The 19,458-nt window shown below is 46.8% G+C and overlaps 1 protein-coding gene across 21 annotated transcripts in view; it reads left to right on the top strand.

The window, feature by feature from the left end:
- sm (heterogeneous nuclear ribonucleoprotein L) overlaps positions 1-18,209 on the top strand; it is a 200,163-nt gene extending 181,954 nt beyond the window's left edge. For 7 of the 21 annotated variants that reach the window (XM_086530903.1, XM_086530898.1, XM_086530905.1 and 4 more), the window contains 8 exons: positions 5,136-5,240; positions 8,805-8,880; positions 10,333-10,591; positions 11,643-11,764; positions 13,487-13,637; positions 14,953-15,070; positions 16,422-16,517; positions 17,147-18,209. In XM_086530903.1, the coding sequence (XP_086387029.1) occupies positions 5,136-5,240; positions 8,805-8,880; positions 10,333-10,591; positions 11,643-11,764; positions 13,487-13,637; positions 14,953-15,070; positions 16,422-16,517; positions 17,147-17,220 (1,001 nt within the window). In that variant the 3' untranslated portion in view covers positions 17,221-18,209. The remainder of the gene's footprint in view (positions 1-5,135; positions 5,241-8,804; positions 8,881-10,332; positions 10,592-11,642; positions 11,765-13,486; positions 13,638-14,952; positions 15,071-16,421; positions 16,518-17,146) is intronic. The other 14 variants (XM_086530908.1, XM_086530900.1, XM_086530909.1 and 11 more) reach the window with 3 other exon arrangements.
- The last annotated feature ends 1,249 nt before the right edge of the window (positions 18,210-19,458 follow it).

Below are 19,458 nucleotides of genomic sequence, written 5' to 3'. Positions count from 1 at the left end.
AGCATTAGCCAGATCTTTGGGGGGGGGATGTGGGGGGAGGGTGGAAGGGTGGATAAAGGGGAGGGAGTGTGGAAGCATAGGGTTTGGGGAACGGGTGAGGGTAGGGGGAGGTATAAGAGGCTATAGAGTTTGGAGAATGAAGGGGAGGGAAATTGGGAAGGGGAAGGGGAAGGGATAAGAGGGACAGGAAGCTGGGAGGGGGTAAAAGCACGGGGTGGTAGGGGAAGGGGAGGGAAGGGCGCTCAGGAGGGGTGGGGAAGGGGACGGGTAGTGGGGAAGATAGCATAGAGAGGGTATGGGAGTGGATAGAGCTCGGGTAACAGGCTGTGGGAAGGCAGGTCAGACGGCCCTTTGTTAATGGCAGGTGCAAGTGCCAACATGCCAACACACTGTCTGCGCAGTGCCGTTTCAAGATGATCGTCTATAGGAGTGGTTGACTGATTCTCTCCAGTGTGATGTGTGGTGGATGATTTTTCACTTTCCATTCAAATATTTATTTCTCTCCTCTCCCTCCACTTTCTCACACTCTTTTTCACACGCTTAACTTTTGTTCACTCCTCACTAACTAACTTTGTCGTGTACCGTTTATTCTCAGGTATTCCTTACCCTTCGTTGCGCCCCCCTCTCCCTCACTCCCTCCCCTCTTCCCTTTTCCCCTCTTTTACGGTTGGTCGTTCGAGTTCTGTCTTTTTCTGGTCTCTCCTTTCCTTTTATTCCATCGTCTTTCTCTTCCCGCCCTCCTCCTCATCTTTATCTTCCCATCTCTGCCTTCTCCCCCTCCCTCTCCTACCTCCCTCTTTCCTCATTCCATCCACTTATTTTTTCGTTTTTTTTTTTTTTTATCTCCATCATCCCTCCTCCCTCCTTACCCCTCACTCCCCCACCCTCGTTACTCCAGTTTCAAAGTTGTAATTTACCGCGGGGTCGCCAAACAAGTTTTCTTTTTTCCTTTTCTTTTTTGTCTTGCTTCGCTTCGGCTCTTTATGTCAAGGCAAATGTCGCCTTAGTTTCCCTCCCTCCCTTCTGTTCCTCCTCTTCCTCTTCTTCCTCCTCCTCCTCCTCCTCCTTCCTCCTTGTCCTCCCCCTCCTCCTCCCCTCCCACTTTCTCTTTTCTTCTTTCTCCTCCTCTCTTCTCCTTTCTCCTCCTATCTCTTCCTCATCACCATCGCTTTCTCTTCCCGTTTCCTTCTTCCTTTCCTTCCTCCTCTCCCCCCTTCCACCCCACCCTCACCCTCACCCTCACCCTTTCCCCTTCCTCCTTTCTCCTATTTTCCCATCAGATAAAAAAAAAAGGAAGAGGGAGAGAGAGAAAAATATGCCGCTGGATTTGTGATGGAGGGGAGGGGAGGGGAGGGTTAGAAGCAGGTTCTAGTTAGGGGTAGTCAATGGAAGGGGAGGGGTAGGGGAGTCCTGATCAAGCGGGGGTGTGGGGGGAGCTGATTGGAGATGGAGATATTAGGGAGTGTGGGTGAGGGGTGGAGAGGGGGGGGAGGGGAGGTGAGTGGTTGATGCTTTGATTGGGCAAGGATAACTTTTAGATTTGTTTATTTTTCTCTCCCTACTTTTCGGGTTGTTTTGGGGCTGTTTTTGTGTGTAGTTGTAGTTAGAGTTGCTTGCTTGTTATCTTGCCCGTGGTTGATCTGGTATTGGGATGAAGGGGGGGGGGAGGAGCTCGTTCAGGTGAGGAGAGGAAAGAGGAGGAAGGGGAAGGAAAGGAAAGAAAAAAGAGGAAGAGGAGGAGAAGGTGGAGAAAGGAAAGAAAGAAAGGTGGAGAAGAGAGGAGGAGATGAAGACTGAATGGAATGGTAGGGTGAGGGAGGGATGGATGGAAGGAGGGGAGAGGGGAGGAGGAGGAGGGTAAGCGCGCTCCAAGATTGATTGCGGGGGAGATGTAGGATATGGGGTGAGGAGTAGGGAGGATATTTTCGTGGAAGCGGGACAAGGATGAATTATCTCTCGGACAGGAGGAGGCTGACGTGCGGGGAGGGCGGCCTTGGTGTGCGGTCTGGTCTGGTTTTGCTGTTGAGTCGGTCCTCGCTCGCTCACTCGCTCACTCGCTGGGTGCTCTTTCTCTCTTATTTTCGCCTTTTCTCTCTTCGCGTCTCTTTTTCTTTATTTATCTTTATTTTTTTCTCTCTCTGCCTTTTCTCTCTTTTTTGTATCATTCTCTCTCTCTCTCTCTCTCTCTCTCTCTCTCTCTCTCTCTCTCTCTCTCTCTCTCTCTCTCTCTCTCTCTCTCTCTCTCTCTCTCTCTCTCTCTCTCCCTCCCTCTCCCCCCCCTCCCTCCCCCCTCGAAATGATGTGACATGATGTTAGCAAGATGAGCAGATGCGCAAAGTAGATGATGATGAACCCGAGCAGGTGTTCCGAGATCGCAGTTGAGATTTATTGGGTTATTTGTCGGCAGAATGACGATTTATTTTTATTTTTTTTGTGGTAAATTCTTAGCGTTCGAGGCTCTGAGTCGAGTGGTTCCTGGGTCACTTTTCTTCTGTTCCTTCTATCTATCTATTTATCCGCCTTTTCTTTTCTTGTCGAGTTTTCCGTTTTTCTTCTCATTTATTCCATCGTTTTTTTTCCCCACCCCTCGTTTCGTCCTTTTTTTTCCATCTTTCTCTCATTTCCACCTTTCTCTCTTGCTTCTTTCTTCCCGTCCATCCCTTTACCCGCTACGAGAAGGCGAGGCTTCCTTCGTCGGAGCGACCGGGCGTGTATTGGGCTTTCGTGCGTGCGTGCGTGCGTGCGTGACCACAAGAATCTCTTAATTAGCGGTAAGGAACGGAGGTTAGCATCAAATCGGTCTGCGGGCGGGCGGGTGTGTGTGTGGGCGGAGTGCGGGCGGACGACGCTGTTCTGGCGCTGCACCACCCGACTCCGGTCCAGTGGAGCTTAGGCTGCAAGGCCCTCGCTCCCGTGCTTGGTCGATGGGAGCGTCGCCCTTACGTGCGCCCTGGGGATGGCACGTTTAAGCCCCGAACACACCCGAGGAGAAGGAAATTACAGTTCCGATGGCGGCGGGAGGAAGTAGTCCGTAAGGGGATAGGGGAAGAGGAAGGGGGGGTGGGGGGAGGGGGCAAGGGGGTGAGGAGGAAGTAACCCGTAGACGGATTGGGGAAGGTGGAGAGAGAGAGGGAGGGGGGGAAGAGGAGCAAGTAGCGAGTAGAGGATTGGGGAAGGAGGAGGAGGAGGAGGAGGAAAAAGAGCCTGCGGTCTGTGGACTAGGGAGGGAATAAAGGCTTGGAGGAAGGGACTACCGAAATTGACCAAGGCCCAGGGACTAATAACATCGGACTACCGAGCCAGCCCGTGGAGGCGTAACACCAGCCAGAGGACACGCCCCCGGAGCCTGATTTTCACGGGCGTCGGTGAGCCTCCTCTTCTAGTACTGTTAGGGGTGAAGCGGAGGGGGGGGGGTAGGCTGTTTGTGCGTGTCTGTCTATATATGTCAATATGCGTGTGTGTATGTATGCACGCACACATGTGTGTTATAAAAAGCGTGCTTGCGCGCGTGTGTGGTGGCAGAAAGGTGTTGGATGGCAGGTGTGGTGTCGCGGGGCGGAATGTAGCCCACGTGCAAGCCAGGTACGCGGGCGTGGGCAGCGCGGCACGGCACAAAGCTGAGATAATGCAACGCGGCGTCGGCGGCAGTGCCAGCGGTGCGTCACGGTGGCGAGCCGCGAGAAGGAGGAGGAGGAGGAAGAAGAGGGGAAGATGCTTGGCCCACACCCAGCCCTGACTCAGCCCAGGCACGCCCGCGTTCAGGCCTATGCAGGGGAGAATGCACGGCTAGGATGCACTACGTCGCTAGGCCCGTCCATCCATCTATCCGTCCATCCGTCCACGGCAAGGCAAGGCAAGGCAAGGCAAGGTTCAGGGCCACGGGGCCTAGCCCTTACTCTCCGGCCCGTGGCTCCAGGGTCATCGAAGGACCCTTATTCAGCCTCATTTCCTCGGCGTCACTCCGGGCGGGATGGAGGGGATGGCGCGGGGGTCGGGGTGAGGGTGAGGGCTGGCGGGTGGGTGTATCGTCGCTCAGGGATTTAGATTTAGGCCTGCGTTGCTGTCGGTTCTTGCGCGTTCGTGGGGACGGTCTCTGGCTTTTTCTTCCTGCTTTTGGGGGGATTCGCTGTTTATTGTCCGTCTCCGATTCGGTGGAATCTGGCTTTCTCTTTTGTTTTGTTTAAAGGCTTCATTCAGCAACAGAAATGAAATAGCATAAGGCCTTTTTTTCTTATAATTCTTCATATACTTTTTTCTTTTTTATTCTTCCTTCATTCCTCTCCCTTCTCTCTCGTACCATCTCCCACTTTTCTTTGTATTTTTCATTTTCTCATTCTACATACTAATGTCCGTGGGGTGAAACACAAGGGATTCGACGTCCCTGCAAAGGCAATCCACGTCGCTTCTTGATGACGGCGGAGAAATTAATATTAGATGCGGGCCAGTGGTGTTAGGTTGTTAAATTAGTGCGAGGGGGAGACGGAGCGAGGGAGGGAGGGAGAAAGAAAGGAAGGAAGGAAGGAAGGGGGGGAGGAGCGAGAGAGGGGATGGTGAAAGAGGGGGAGGAATTGGACGGAGGGAGGGAGAGGAGAGGGAAAGAACGAATCCAGAGGAGAAAGTTTATGTGAGCGCCTCTTGAGCTCTCAATTAGGCAAGTGCGAGACATGGGTTGTTTACTTCGGCCCAGGTTCCCGGGGAGGAAGGGAAGGAGAGGAAAGGAAGGAAGGAAGAAGGATGTAAGGATGTAAAGGTGCACATTGTACACATACAAAACAGAAATATGAATATTCACAGTTCTTCTATATTTCCGATATAAATGCATGACTTGGCATGCAAACACTTGTTCGTCCTGTCATTAAGCGGTCACACCCACAGAGAGTCGTGTATCATTACCAAGTTAATTTTTTCAGTCCAATCCAGAGGACACTGCTTATTGTTCCCTCTCTGAACACCTAAGAGTTGTCGAGTGTGTGAATGGTGGTGGTAGTAGTGCCATGAGGTGCGGGAACACGCTCTTTGAACTCAATACCGTATTAAATATTCATTCTCTATTGAGCTGTACTGTCAACTCGACGTAGAACAGTAATGCAGAGAATTCGGTTGGCTGACTTTGTGTTTTCTTTCTTTCTTTGCAGGAATGAAGGAACCCCAGAACAACGGCAGCGGGGGCGGCGGAGGATCTTCTCGTCCTCCCCTCCTGCAGGAGCCTCGAGGTTTTGGCATGAACGCTGCGCCCTTCAGTAAGTTTTTTCTTTTTTATTATTATTTGGGGACCCTTTTCCTTTCTTACCCCCCCCCCCCCTCTTTTTATGGCTTGGGCCCTCGTTCTCTTGTGTTCCTTGAGCCGAGAGGGGAAACTTCGGCGTTCCTTGGCAGGGTTTGCTAAGGTCTGTCCGTGTGTGGGCCAGGAGAACGGGAGGAGGGGGGGGGGTGATGACGGAGGGGTCACAGGAAAGGGGTTGGGGTAGTGAGGGGTACAGTCACGGGAGAAAAAAAAACCTTTGTAAAACATGCTTCGAATCCTGTCCCTATCAGCTATAACGGCCTGCCCAATAATGCGAGCTTTGGTTAGAATAGAGAGGATTTCGAAGCTTCATTCACGTTAAAACAAAACTTCGGCCACGGACTGTACAAGGGTAGGGGGAACTTCGGAGGGGACGGGGGGACAGGCAGAGAGAAGCAGGAGTAGCGGAAGCAGAAGCAGGAGAAACAGGACAGCAGAATCTAAGAGCAGGAGCAGAAGCAGGAGGATTGACAGGCGGGGACCCGAGTTGAGGTTGTGGGACAGAGGGCAGCCACCACCCTCGCGGTAATCCAATTGTCTGTGCTGCTCCACACACCCGTTTCAAGTGGAAAATCAATACCTTACTCTGCCACGCTTCAGGTGCTAGAGCCAGGGATGCCGGCCCCGGCGTCACCCTCCTCCTCCTCCTGCTGCTGCTGTTGCCGCCGCTGCTCCTGTTCCTGCTCCTGCTCCTGCTGCTCCTACTGCTGTCACGCTCGTTGGCTTTCCCTAAGCATTTGTTCTTCCGTCTCGTATCGTTATCGCCTCGGATTTCCCCTTTACTTTTCTCTCTCTCTTTCCGTTTTTCTTTTCTTTCTTTTTTCTCTTCTCTCATTTTTTCTCACCTCTCCCTCTTTCCCTCTTCGCCTCTTACTTTTCCTCCCCTTTTCATTCCCCTTCTCCCGCCTCATTCCTTTCCCTTCCTGCGCCCCTCTTCTCCCCCCTCTCTCCTCCCCTCTCTCCTCCCCTCCCCCCCTCCGTCTCTCCTCTCCCCTCTCGCCCATTCCTTCTCACTCTTGTCGCGAAGGGAGAAAAGGCTTCTCCACCGCTACTTGGCTTCACCTTTCTTTTATCTATTCTATTCTATTCCTTATCCTCCCCCCCCCACCTTCCTCGTCTCCCTGTCTCCCTCTCCATTCTCTGATAGGTCATCTTCGCCCGCCCTTGTGACCTGTCCTTTAACGCTGTGGCTGTTCCTTCTCCTTCGTTTGTTTTAATGCTCTCTCCTCTCTTCTATTCTCTCTCTCTCTCTCTCTCTCTCTCTCTCTCTCTCTCTCTCTCTCTCTCTCTCTCTCTCTCTCTCTCTCTCTCTCTCTCTCTCTCTCTCTCTCTCTCTTCCTCCTCCTCTCTCTCCCTCTCCTCTCTCCTCTCTCCCTCCTCCTCTCTCTCTCTCTCTCTCTCCTCCTCCCCCTCTCTTTCCCTCTCCCCCCCCCCCTCTCTCCCTCTCCTTCCTCCTCCTCCTCCTCCTCCTCCTCCTCCTCCTCCTCCTCCTCCTCCTCCTCCTCCTCCTCCTCCTCCTCCTCCTGCTCCCCCTCCCCCCTCCACCCCGTTTCTTTACCTTCTTTTTGTCCCCACTTTCCCCCTCTTATTTTCCCCTCGTTTACCCTTCCTCTCAGTATTATGAGAACGCCGCCACCGCATTGAAGGTTGAGAGCGAGTGAGAGAGGCGGTTATAGTGGTTTCATAGCGCGAGAGGGAGAGGGGAAAGAGGAGAGAGAGAGAGAGAGAGAGAGAAGAATAGATAAATAAATAGATAGACAGAAAGAGAGAGAGAGAAATAGATAAATAAATAGATAGACAGAAAGAGAGAGAGAGAAATAGATAAATAAATAGATATATAAATAGATAGACAGAAAGAGAGAGAGGGAGAGTGGGAGAGTAGAAGGCGGATAGAGGAGGAAGACAAAGGCGAGGTGTTTGAGAGGGCAACCGCTACATGGTCAAGGTGGTGGAGGTGGTGGTGTCAGGGGGGTAGGGGGAGGACCACCTGGTGGCCTGCTGTCATGTCCCCTTTTTCATCGGGGGAGGAAGTTCCGTTTGTTCGGATTTTTATTTAGATGTATAATGGTATTTTCCCCTCGGGTGGGATTGTTTTTATCTCATTGTTGTCTTTCTCTTCCCTACCTCCCTCTCTCAATTCAGTCCTTCCTTCCTCCCGGCCCTCCTCAATTCAGTTCTTCCCTCTCCCCCCCCTTCCCCTTCCCCTCTCCCTTCTCTCTCCCCCCTCCCTTTTCTTCCCCTGCGCCTCCTATTTCCATTTTTCCTCCCCTCCCTTTCCCCTCGACAATTTACTTTTTTCTTCCACCTCCCCTCTCTCTCTCTTTCTCTTTCTCTCTTTCTCTCTTTCTCTCTTTCTCTCCCTCCCTCCCTCCCCCCCCTCTCTCTCTCTCCTCTTCCCTCTCCTCTCCCTCCTCTTCTCTCTCTATCTCTCCTCCTCTCCTCCTCTCCCTCCCTCTCTCCCTCCCTCCCTCCCTCCCTCCCTCCCTCTCCCCGCCCGCATCTTCCCGTGTAGCAGAATCAACATAGCCCGAGCGCATTGTGTTGTCTGAATACATCCCATTTAGTCGGCGAAAGTTTGAGGTCTCGCCTGGTGTTTACTCGGCTCTCCGTTGACTCGAAGGCACCCGGGTCCATCTTCTGCCTCTCTTCCCCCCTATTCTCCCCTCCCTCCCTCCCTCCCTCCCTTCCCTTACTTTTTCTTCCTTCTCTACTCTTTGGCTCCCTCTTTTTTCTATCCTCCACATTCGTCCCCTGCTATACTACCTCCTTCCCTCTCTCCACGTTCCCTCTCGTCGTCTTCTTTCTCCTCCCCTCTTTTTTCCTCCCTCCTCCTCTCTCCTCCTCCCCCTCTTCCCCTCCCTCCTCCTCCCCCTCTTCCCCTCCCTCCCTCCTCCTCCCCCCTCTTTTCCCATCTCCTTTCAGTTAAATATTCATACATCAACACGAGTACCTGTGTCTCCCTTCCTGTTTGTGTTGGTCTTAATCTTTCCTCCATCTTCCTCCCTGCCCCCTTCTGTTCTGTTCGCGCCCTCCTATTGCTCCCACCTGTCGCCATGTAGCCAGGTCTCTCTCTCTCTCTCTCTCTCTCTCTCTCTCTCTCTCTCTCTCTCTCTCTCTCTCTCTCTCTCTCTCTCTCTCTCTCTCTCTCTCTCTCTCTCTCTCTCTCTCTCTCTCTCTTTTTTCTTTCTCTTTCTTTCTCTTTCTTTCTCCCTCTCCTGCCTGTTTCTCTCCCCTTCCTCGGAACGCTTTTCATTTTTCTCGCTCTCAAAACTCCTTTCCTCTGTCCCTCCCTCCTCCCCCTCCTCCCGTCCGTCCTTCCCTCCCTCCCGCTTCTGCTTCCATCCATCCTCTCCTTCCTTCCTTCCCTCCATCCATCCTCTCCTTCCTTCCTTCCCTCCATCCATCCATCCTTCTTTCCCTCTCTCAAACCCCCCTTCCCTCTCTCTCTTCCCCTTCCCACACCCCTTTCCATATAGTTTGTACATTGTTCTCACGTTCTTCTCCTTTGTGTTTCTTCCAGGAGGCGGCATGAACGGACAGATGGGCGGCCCACGCAACTCCGCCGGCGCCCTCTTCAACAGCCCCATGCCTGACAGGTGGGTGTCCGCGGATGGGGACTTTGCTCCTTTCTTTGTTTTTTGTTGTTTTTTATGTTGTTATATTTTGTGTATTGTATTTTTTTGTGTGTGTTATTGTATTATGTATTCTGACGTTATTTGTACATGTTTCTATATGACTGTTGGCTGTTGGTGATCGTTGTTTGAATGATGATGGATGACAGTCGTCGTCTTTTTATTGTGTGTGTGTGTGTGTGTGTGTGTGTGTTCACATGTGTATTTGTGCTTGTGTGACTAGTATTAGATTTCAAAATAGTATTCAAAGAAGCGAGCGTGTGCGCGCGGGCGTGCGCCTGCTTCCGTAAGGCCTCTGGCGATTCCTTATGGGGGGAGAGGGACAGGATCTGCCTAACGAACTCTCCTAACTCAATTATTGACTTATCGCCTTGCCTCTTCCTACGTCGAGGCTGCCGCTCTCCTGAGCCCGGAGCCCAGCGCCAGAGGGACGGGAAGGGAAAGGAAGGGAAGGGAAGGCAAGGGAAAGGGAAAAGGAAAGGGAAAGGGAAAGGGGATGGGGATGGGGATGGAAGAGAAGAGGAGAGGGAAGGAGTGGATAGAAAGAGACGGATTGGGGGATAGGAGAGAAGTGGAAAGAGAAGAGAGGGGAAGGAATAGTAGGGATAGGAGAGTGGAAGAGAGGAGAAGGAATAGCAGGGATTGGGGAGGGATAGGAGAGTGGAAGAGAGGGGAAGGAATAGCAGGGATAGGAGAGTGGAAGAGAGGAGAAGGAATAGCAGGCATTAGGGAGGGATATAGGAGAGTGGGAGAGGGAAAGGAATAGCAGGGATTGGGGAGGGATAGAGGAGAGGGGAAGGAATAGCAGGGATTATGGAGGGAGAGGAGAGGGGATGTAATGGAGCGTACGGGAAAGATGCAAGAGACAGGAGCGTGGGACGAGCATCAGCGAGAGAATGAATGGCCCCGAGCACAAGCACACTAGTGTTGATTGATGGAGTCCGGTTGCCAATTGATAGTGGCGGAATGATGGCGAGGAGGAGGAGGAGGATAATGGTAACGATGGTGGTAGTATTAATAGGTTTTAGTTTGTCGAGATAGATTTGTCGTCGCTGAATTAATGGCTGTGGTAGGAATGACAGAGCAAAGTCATTAAATTGATGGATCGCTGATAGGCCCAACACCAATTAGTGGCGGAAGGGGTCGCGCTCCTTTCGGCCGTCGTGCGGGCGGTTGCGTCATTAGCGCGCTTTGCTTATCGGTCGGGGATGATCGGGTGTCGGTTTGCTTGGGAGGGAGGGAGGGAGGGAGGGCTGGGGAGGGTTGTGAGGGTTCTTAAAGTGTTCCGTGGTAATGGAGGCTGATAAATCTTGTTGATTTAATTTTGCTTCATTGGTTTAATTTTTGGGGGGTTGGCAAGGACTTGCTTTATGAAATTTTACTAGTTTTTTTGAACTAATGGTTTTCTACTCTTAGGTTCGGCATGAACAACGGCATCAGCAACGGCGGGCTTCGCGGAGGCGGTCTCGTAGGCGGCGGCGGCGGCCCCGGCCAGGGCGGCCCCTTCATGGGCGGCACCGGCGGGCCAGGGGGCGCCTCCCTGCAGGCCATGGGGCAGCCCCAGCCCGGCATCCCACAGCAGGGCGCCGTCCTTATGGTATACGGACTCAACAAGGACAAGATGAACGCCGACAGGATCTTCAACTTGCTATGTCTTTACGGCAATGTTGTCAGGGTGAGTGCCTCTTGTTTGCTTGCATGATGGCTGCTCGGTTGCATGGGACGCACGCTGCGGCGGCGCCCATACCTCCGACGCGGCCTCGTTAGGGTTGCGGGTTGCTGACGCCTTCTCGGGGAAGCCGTTGAAATAGCCCCCCCCCCCTCCCCCTCCTCCTTGAGCATTTAAGAACTCCCTCCATCCCATCACCCCCCCCCCCCATATTGGAAATTCCCCCTCTTCATCCTTTCTCCCAATTACGCTAAAACACCCACATCCCCCCCTCTGTGAAATACCCCCCCCCCCCCCAATTCTCCAATGACCTCTCGGTCTCCTTCGGCTCTGGACGAAGCCGTGGACGTGGGCATAGGCGAGTGGGCGGGCGACACTGTCCATTGTCACGGGCAACGTCTTGTTGTGTCGTGGTCGAAGTGCACACCGGAGCTTTTCGGAGGATGAACCCTGCATTGTTCTCGAAGGGGGACGAGGGAGATTTATTGCCATTCTTGTCGCATTTATATATGTGTGTGTGTATATATAAAGAAGCAATGGCCGATGAATGTTTATTATATCAATTGTAGGTTGTTGGTGTGCGTTAGAATTAAAAAAAAATACTAGTAATGGGAATATATTACTTCTCGAATACCTCGTGTGTATTTGTGTTTGAGGACATATTTTACGATGCAGCATTCCTCAACGTGTGCACACACAGCGAGAGGTGCCTATTGACCAGGGGGGTTAAAGGGACGAGTCCTTGCCAGTGCGGGCACGTCGAGAGGGAGGGAGGGAGGGAGGGTGGGTGTGGGTGGGTAGAGGGGGGAAGGAGGGGATTAACGGTGACGTTTATCCCTTTTGCATTATTAACACTAAGATTAGCAGTAATAGCAATAGCAGTCGAGGCTAACAGCTGTAGCGACAATGATTCATAATTTGCGCTTTGAGAATTTACCCGGAAGTATGAAATTTAAAACTTTTACTCTATTCGTTTTATTCCCAAACCGTTTTTTTTTCCGTCCACCTTCTTTCCTTCCCTGTCGACGCCCCGCTAACGCCCCTTGTCCCCCCGCAGATAAAGTTCCTGAAGACGAAGGAGGGTTGCGCCATGGTCCAGATGGGTGACGCGCTGGCGGTTGAGCGCGCCGTGGCCAACCTCAACAACACGACATTCTTCAGCTGCAAGATGCAACTTGGGTGAGTTACTCTCGTAAAGTGGCGTAATGGCCGCGGGTTAAGTTGACAGCTCGGCCGTCTGCTTTTCATCTCTCTGCTGCCCGAAGCGATGAATTGGATTCAGCTGTGTCAACGCCGGCTGCCCTGCATATTTCGCTTTTTCAATTTCTCATTTTGGTCTTTTTTTTAAAGGCTCGTCACTTTTTAGGGAGATTCCAATTCAGTCTAATGGGGACGGACATGCAAGTGGTCTGGGTGTATTATGGTTACTCTCGCACTCACTCACTTGGACACTTTCTCTCTCTCTCTCTCTCTCTCTCTCTCTCTCTCTCTCTCTCTCTCTCTCTCTCTCTCTCTCTCTCTCTCTCTCTCTCTCTCTCTCTCTCTCTCTCACACACACACACACACACACACACACACACACACACACACACACACACACACACACACACACACTCTTTTCACTCTGCCCATTGCCCTGTTATCATTTATCTTTTTTCCAATCATGTAGTTGATTGTCCTGTCCCATCCTTTGCTGCTGTGTTCTTTCCCCTGACCCATTTTTCATCCTCGCTTCTGCCCATCCTTTTGCCTTGCCTGTTTTCTATCTTCATATGTCTGTGTGTGAATCTGTTTATTAGTCAGTCAGTTATTGATATATGGGAAATGTAGAAAGGGCTGTGAATTGGGGAATAGTTCCACAGTGCTAATTGGCATTTTGTGTATTGATGATATTGCATCTATGCTCATATTACCAAGCATACATAATAGTTACATATATATATATATATATATATATATATATATATATATATATATATATATAATTTGTATAATGATTAATGGTTTGGGACATTTGTCACATTGGATGCATTATCTTCAAGTTAGGCACAGTATCTGTAAAATGTAAGCAGTATACCATAAAAATTGTCTCTGTCAATCTTTCAAATTGTGTTTATTTGATTATTTGATGTTTAGAGGAAGTACGCAGTAGAATTCTTCTGTGCAGGATGTAGCTGCGCCGCACTATGCTGGTAGCAGGGTAGCCGATAAAGAAAACAGGTTTATCTCGGTGAAAATTGGGTATTGATTTTGTTCTGGGGGTTGAGAGCATGAGTGGGGGAACCGTTCACCAACTCTCTCAGTGGGTCACGTTAGGGGGTCAGCTTGGCAGGAGAGTTGTGTGGTTCTTTTCCCCGTTTCATCTTTCCCGTTTTTTCCCTTTTCCTGTCGACTTTCTCATTTTCTGTTTCTTGCTTTCCTTCTGCTTCTTTATTTTGTTCTTTCTTTTCAATGTAGAAATGTTTATCCCATCTTATCATTGTTGTTAATAATTTATTCATTTTATTTTTTTATTATTGTTTGATCTTCATTATTCTTACCACCGTAGGTGTTCATGATACCACATCCTTTTAAGGTTCATATTTGTTTATGCAGGTCAGCTGTAATAGGAGTTTTTATTGATAGAAGTGCATCATAATGTGATACATAGTGAATAATAGTCATAATCATCTTCCTCCCCCCTCCCCATATTTCCCCCTCATTCTCCCTTCTGTTTCTCCTCCTGGACGTAATCATGCTTGCAGTCACAACTAACCAGCCCGAACATCCTCTCCCCCTCTCCCCCTACCCCTTCCCCCTTTCCCCCTACCCCTTCCCCCATCCCCCAAACCCCGCACTATCTCCTTTCTTCCTCTACCTCGGACCACACTCTAATACTCACACCTCGTTCTCGCTTTCCAGATACTCAAAGCAGGCCTTCCTCGCCGATGTCCAGCAGCCATATGACCTGCCCGACGGAACCCCATCCTTTAAGGACTACATGGGCAACAAAAACAACAGGTTCATCAACCCTGAGATGGCATCCAAGAACAGGATACAGCCTCCATCCAAGGTGGGTGTCGTGCAAGTGGTCTAAGTCAGTCTCTCTGTCTCTCTGTCTCTCTGTCTCTCTGTCTCTCTGTCTCTCTGTCTCTCTGTCTCTCTGTCTCTCTGTCTCTCTGTCTCTCTGTCTCTCTGTCTCTCTGTCTCTCTGTCTCTCTGTCTCTCTATCTCTCGTCTGTCTCTCTATCTCTCGTCTCTCTGTCTCTCTCTCGTCTCTCTCTCTCTCTCTCGCCTCTCCTTCTCTCACTCTCTCTTACTCGTCTCTTTCTCTCTCTCTCTCTCTCTCTCTCTCTCTCTCTCTCTCTCTCTCTCTCTCTCTCTCTCTCTCTCTCTCTCTCTCTCTCTCTCTCTCTTTTTCCTTCCTTCCTTCCTTCCTTTCTTCCTTCCTTCCTTCCTTCCTTCCTTCCTTCCTTCCTTCCTTCCTTCCAATAAGATAAAGTAAAAGTTGGAGAATGGCTTTTAGAGATAGTAATTTAGTATGTTAATGACTTCATTAAGCTTGATAGATTTAGTTGTGACATAGTTTCAGCTAATTGGGAAAAAAATTATGCTAAAAGAATGTTTCATAATATCTTGTTACTTTGTCATTCACTTTTAGTATATTAGGTTATAGGGAGTACTCTTGTATTCTTTAACCATGCATTGAAGAGAAGAATTTAAATGACTTATCTGGATGAAAGTTTTATTTCTTAGTCTTGTTTATTGAAATTGCAATAAAGGATGTTTTCTCTCCTGCTAATACAAGTGCATTATACTGGTAATATTTTGACAGCAGGAAGCCTTACCATGCTGCTGTTTTACCAATGATATAGTTCAAGAGTATGTTCACAAAACGAGTCAAAAAAAAAAAAAAAAAAAATGGAATAAGACTTTTCACTTTTGCAGTGAAATACACACATTTAAAATTAAGTATTCGAGTGATGCATAGCCAAAAAGAAAAATTATTTAAAACCATTCAGGTTAGATTTGGCTTAATTATAAATTACTTGTAACGGAAATGCATGCAAATATGTAAAGTTTCAAATGATATTTCCAATGTTGTTAACAATCCTATGATATGCTTCAAACTTGAAATAATATGCTTCAATGTCAGTTTTCAATCAGTACTGAAAATGAATGTTAGTTAGACTTTGGGGTAAATGCTGTATTTTTTTAAGATACAGAGATCATTGTTTAAGGACAGAAAACACATTCCAAGGTCCAAATCTATGAATATAGAGCATTTAAAATTAAGATCACATTTTATAATCATTCTTTAAAGAGTCTAGGAATTAGAAACTGTAATCTGAGAGGTAAAGCAATAAAAACTCTCTTCTCCTTTCCAGATCCTGCACTTCTTCAACACTCCTCCAGGCCTGGATGAGGACCAGCTTAAACAGGTGTTCATTGATGGGGGAATAACAGAGCCAAAGAGCATCAAACTGTTCCCATCAAAGAGTAAGTGTGAGTGAAGCATTGGGAAAGACCCAGGATCTTTTGATACCAAATTTCTGTTTTTATTTTGAGAGATACAATGTGGCAGCCTTTGGTTTTGTATTTTTTTTTGTGTTTGTGTTTTAGAATTGAGGGTAAATCTGTGTAGTGTGGCTATGAAGTTCCTATTATTTTGATTATTAGTATCTGTTTTACGTTGTACACATCATGTAATATCAAAATTATGATACAAAAGCATTTAATACAAAACCAAAGGTTGTCTTAGTGCTGCTGATATAATTGAGATAATGAGTGTGTATTATCATTATCATTACCACCACCACCATCATTTTTGTTATTTTTTCGTATTAGCAGTTATGCAAATACCTTCTTTTACATATTCTATGCAAATCTGCTGTTTATTTCTTGATTTACACACTTTTGATTAAAAGAAACTGGCTCATTCAAAATGTGTGTCCACTTGGTTCCAAAACACACAACATATACTTAACTTTTTGCTCCCAACATATATTACTTTGTCATACTTGAACAGGTAAACCATTTCTTCATGCTTGCCGTTCTATGGTGCTTGTCGGACTGAAAGAAGTATGGAGCTTCCTTGGTCTTGAAATCACTTGCTTTTAATGTTATGAGATTATTTAATTTGATGTTTTTGTATATATCTCACTACTGTTATGAACACATTTCTATTTCTATTTACTACATACACATACATTTGTATATGTATTTTTAGATCTATTTTAAAGTTGATGATTGTTATTTAGCAGACTGAAATTTTGTTTCTGTGGCATTTTCGTAATTATATTTTCATTATAGAAAGTGAATATTTTTAGCTCTTTTGAATTTGTCATCCCTGTGAGAATATTTCTATAGATTTTCAAAACTTTCAGTCCCTATTTATCAGTCACAAGCATGACATATGACACAAGATGTTTATGAATGCACATTGCATATATCAAAAACAACAGCATAATGCCCTTGTCCATTGCCATTATATTTTATGAGCCGCTTGAACTCGATTTTCAAGTTGATTTTGGAGAGAGCCATTGTCTTGAAACTATTGTGGCACTTTTTGTTCTCTTCTTCATGTAAACGCGTGTAACTGAACTCTCTTATGAATGAGCCAGATTTACTATTCACACAATACACGCTCTCGGACTCTGTCTCTCTTGAGTTTTATCTACCGATGCACCCTTCAGCATCTGCTCTTTGGTACTTTCAAAGATTTAGGCTCCTTCTCACCAAAGAGGACTCCCTGATTGAAGCAGGGAGAGTCAACACTGCTTTCAACATAACACAAATTTAGGGAAGGTACCTCCACTATAGAAATTGGTTTAATGTTTTTGTTTTCCCCAAACAGCTGAGAGGAGCTCAAGTGGGCTTTTGGAGTTCAACAACATCTCTGAGGCCCTGGAAGGATTGGTGATTGGGAATCACGCACCCATCCCCAACCCTAGTAAGTGTTGCTGTTGTCAGACTTCCTTTTCCTTTTTCCATTTTATCTTTCCATTTATTTTGTTCTCACTAAAAGATATTTATGTAATGATAAGGGACCAATATTAACCGTTGTGTATTAGGGCTCTGTATTGCTAGTGTTCTGTCACTTCTTTAGATAGGCTGTAAAGAATGTCAAAGACCAACCTTGTTTTCTGTTTCTGCTGGTGATTTGTCTCATTTTCCTGTTTGATATGAGTCGCATCTTCATATGTAAGGCCTAGGTTGGGCATCTTACGATGTATGTTTTCTATCATTTTCTAGAGTTATGATATGAGTTTATATATGATATATTAGCAAATTGATACTGATTAGCATTTGGTATGATTGTGCATGATAACCGAAAAAATAAATAGCTAGTAATTTCATCCAGAGGAAAAATGCTGTACAAAAGTAATCCAACCCATTGAAACATGCCTGTGGTGGAGTGGTTGAATAGGTAATACCAAAAATCAAAGCATTGGTTTAATTGAAGCAAGGTATTCAGGTTAAATTTATTAAGAAAATTCTACAAAAAATAAACTATTTATGGAGTGTTAGGTCCAAACATTTTTGCATATGATCTAATTCCCTTTCCCTTTGCCCCAACAGACAGCAAGTTCCCCTTCATCATGAAGCTGTGTTTCTCGTCCTCAAGACATATCCCCAACAAGATGGCCGAGTGAAGAGCTCGCAGTACGACGGCAGCAGCAGCAGCAGTGGTGACCTGTCGTACCCGGGCCATTTCAGTTGCTTCATTGCTGCTTTAGTGACCTGCAGGGTACACCAGGGTTGTTGGCAGCCAGGCAGGGAAGATTGGGGACTCGTCAACATCCTGTTCCGTTGGTAACATCCTCGAAGGGTGTTACCTGGATGACCGGGATGTTCACGGTCTCCATGGGGTTGTTAGCAGCTCGGTGAGATTGTTGGCAACTTTCGGGGAGGAAATATTGGCCAATTTTTTGGGGTTGCTGTACTATTGTGACTGTGGGGAATTATATGAACAGCAGCTGGCTGATGATGATGATGATGATGATGATTAAGATGAGAGAAAGAAAGAAAGAGAGAGAGAAAGAGAGAGAGAGAGAGACTGCTGGCTGTGTAGTTTTTTGAGATGGTTGTTAGGGACATTTCGCAGCACTTCTCCCCCCCCTCCCCCCTCCCCCGCCAGCACCCATGGTGAGGAGGGGGGGGGTCGGTGTTTCTCTTCTTCCCGCTGGACTCCCTCAGGGACTCTACTGGCAATGCCCCGCTGGAGGCTCACTGCAGATCAAATTCAGGAAGCTTCATTTTGTTTTTTTTATTTTATATAATTTGTACTTGGTAAATATTATTATTATTATTATTATTTGTAAAGAAGCTTTGATGTAATAAGTATCATCATCATCCCCCCCCCCCCCTGCCCCCATAAAAAAACAAAAACAAAAACAAAAAAATGGAACAACCCTCAGTCTTTTCTATGGTGACTGTCAAGTGTTTTATGCTTTGTAGTTTGTGTAAGTGATAAAGGAAAAAAGTCTTGTAAAATTTAGTAAGAATTTAGTTAACAGTATAACCCAGATTTTACTAGAAATGATGACAAGTTACTTGTATTCTTGTGTTACCTTGCATATTGTCATAGGAAATATGCTGTTCTTGACCTTATTTTTTAGAGAAATAAAAATGTAAGTGGTAATTTTATGTCTAATGTTTTCCTGAGGAGCCCAGCAGTTGTGGTAGGATAAGTAAGTGCAGTATAAACCCTCCTTGAGTTGGAAGCTTGGGCAGTACCCCACTGTCCGTCCTACGCTCTCTCTATATCACTATTATCATTATTCTGTATCACATGAGGAGGAGAAACCGGGTAAACTTTCCTTTTGATTACTTAGGAAGAATAGGAAAAGGAACTGAAAGAGAGGTGTTTTCCTTCTCTTATTTCCCATTTATTTTATCTATACTTTTTTATTATTATCCATATCATGGGCATCATTGTCATTAATTGATTACAAGCTTTTTTTCCATCAATATCAACTTTAGAAATAAAGTGAAGGAAGTTTATACAATCTTGATGATGCATTTTTGTCCAATGAAATCAAGAATGATTCATTATTATCAAGCCTTTTTTTCTACTTAAAAAGAGGCCTGTGTAAAAAAAAAAGGAATGGGGTTTTTGAAAGTAGTAATTACCTGTCCAAAGAGAAAAAAGTTTTCCCGGTTGCCTTCCATGCTCATGCAGTGAAATGTACAATACTGTTCAAGAATAGTGTGTTATGTTTCTAAAATTATTCCATGATTAGGCACAATTATTATTATTCTCTTTTTGGAACTGTTTACTCTATATGATACTTATATATCAGTTCACTTGTACTCTTTACGATGGATTCAGATCCTTTTCATTGGTATGTTAAGAATAGGTCACCAGTTCTCTTATAACACGGATCTTACCTGATATTATGGACGTGTGTGTTGATATCATGATGTAGCGTACTAGAGGTATCTGGTCTTTGTTGCAATAATAGTCATAGAATTGGCCATTGTAAGCCTTTGCACGTGCTGGACAGTGCGGCCCGATGTGGCGTATCCCCTGCCCAGCGCGCCATGGAGCCCTGCGGCCAAGGATACCTGTGAGGTTCATAATGGCCGATGGTATGACAAATAGTCTTACACTGAAGATGACCCGATGTAAGTTAGTAGGAGGCAATGTTAGTGGCAACAAGGATACATTGTTGGTAAATGTAGTTGTAAATTGGTGAAGCTTGGACGCGAGGGCAGGCTGTGCAAACAAGCAATTATTGATATACTTACAGTCCTGGCTTGTTGCCCTGCCCCACTGTCAAAGCATAAGTGTTTTAGAATAGCATTTTAATGCTTTTTCATTTTCTTTTTTTCTTTTTTTTCCTTTTTTTACTTTCATTTCATATTATTTTAAGTAGGTGGTAAAATGG

This window comes from Penaeus japonicus, unplaced genomic scaffold (genome assembly GCF_977035675.1).
Source record: "Penaeus japonicus unplaced genomic scaffold, GWHDUDI00000001_assembly GWHDUDI00000034, whole genome shotgun sequence".
Taxonomy (NCBI): domain Eukaryota; kingdom Metazoa; phylum Arthropoda; class Malacostraca; order Decapoda; family Penaeidae; genus Penaeus; species Penaeus japonicus.
Note: the sequence above shows the minus strand (reverse complement) of the source record. Positions and strands in the feature narration are given on the sequence as shown.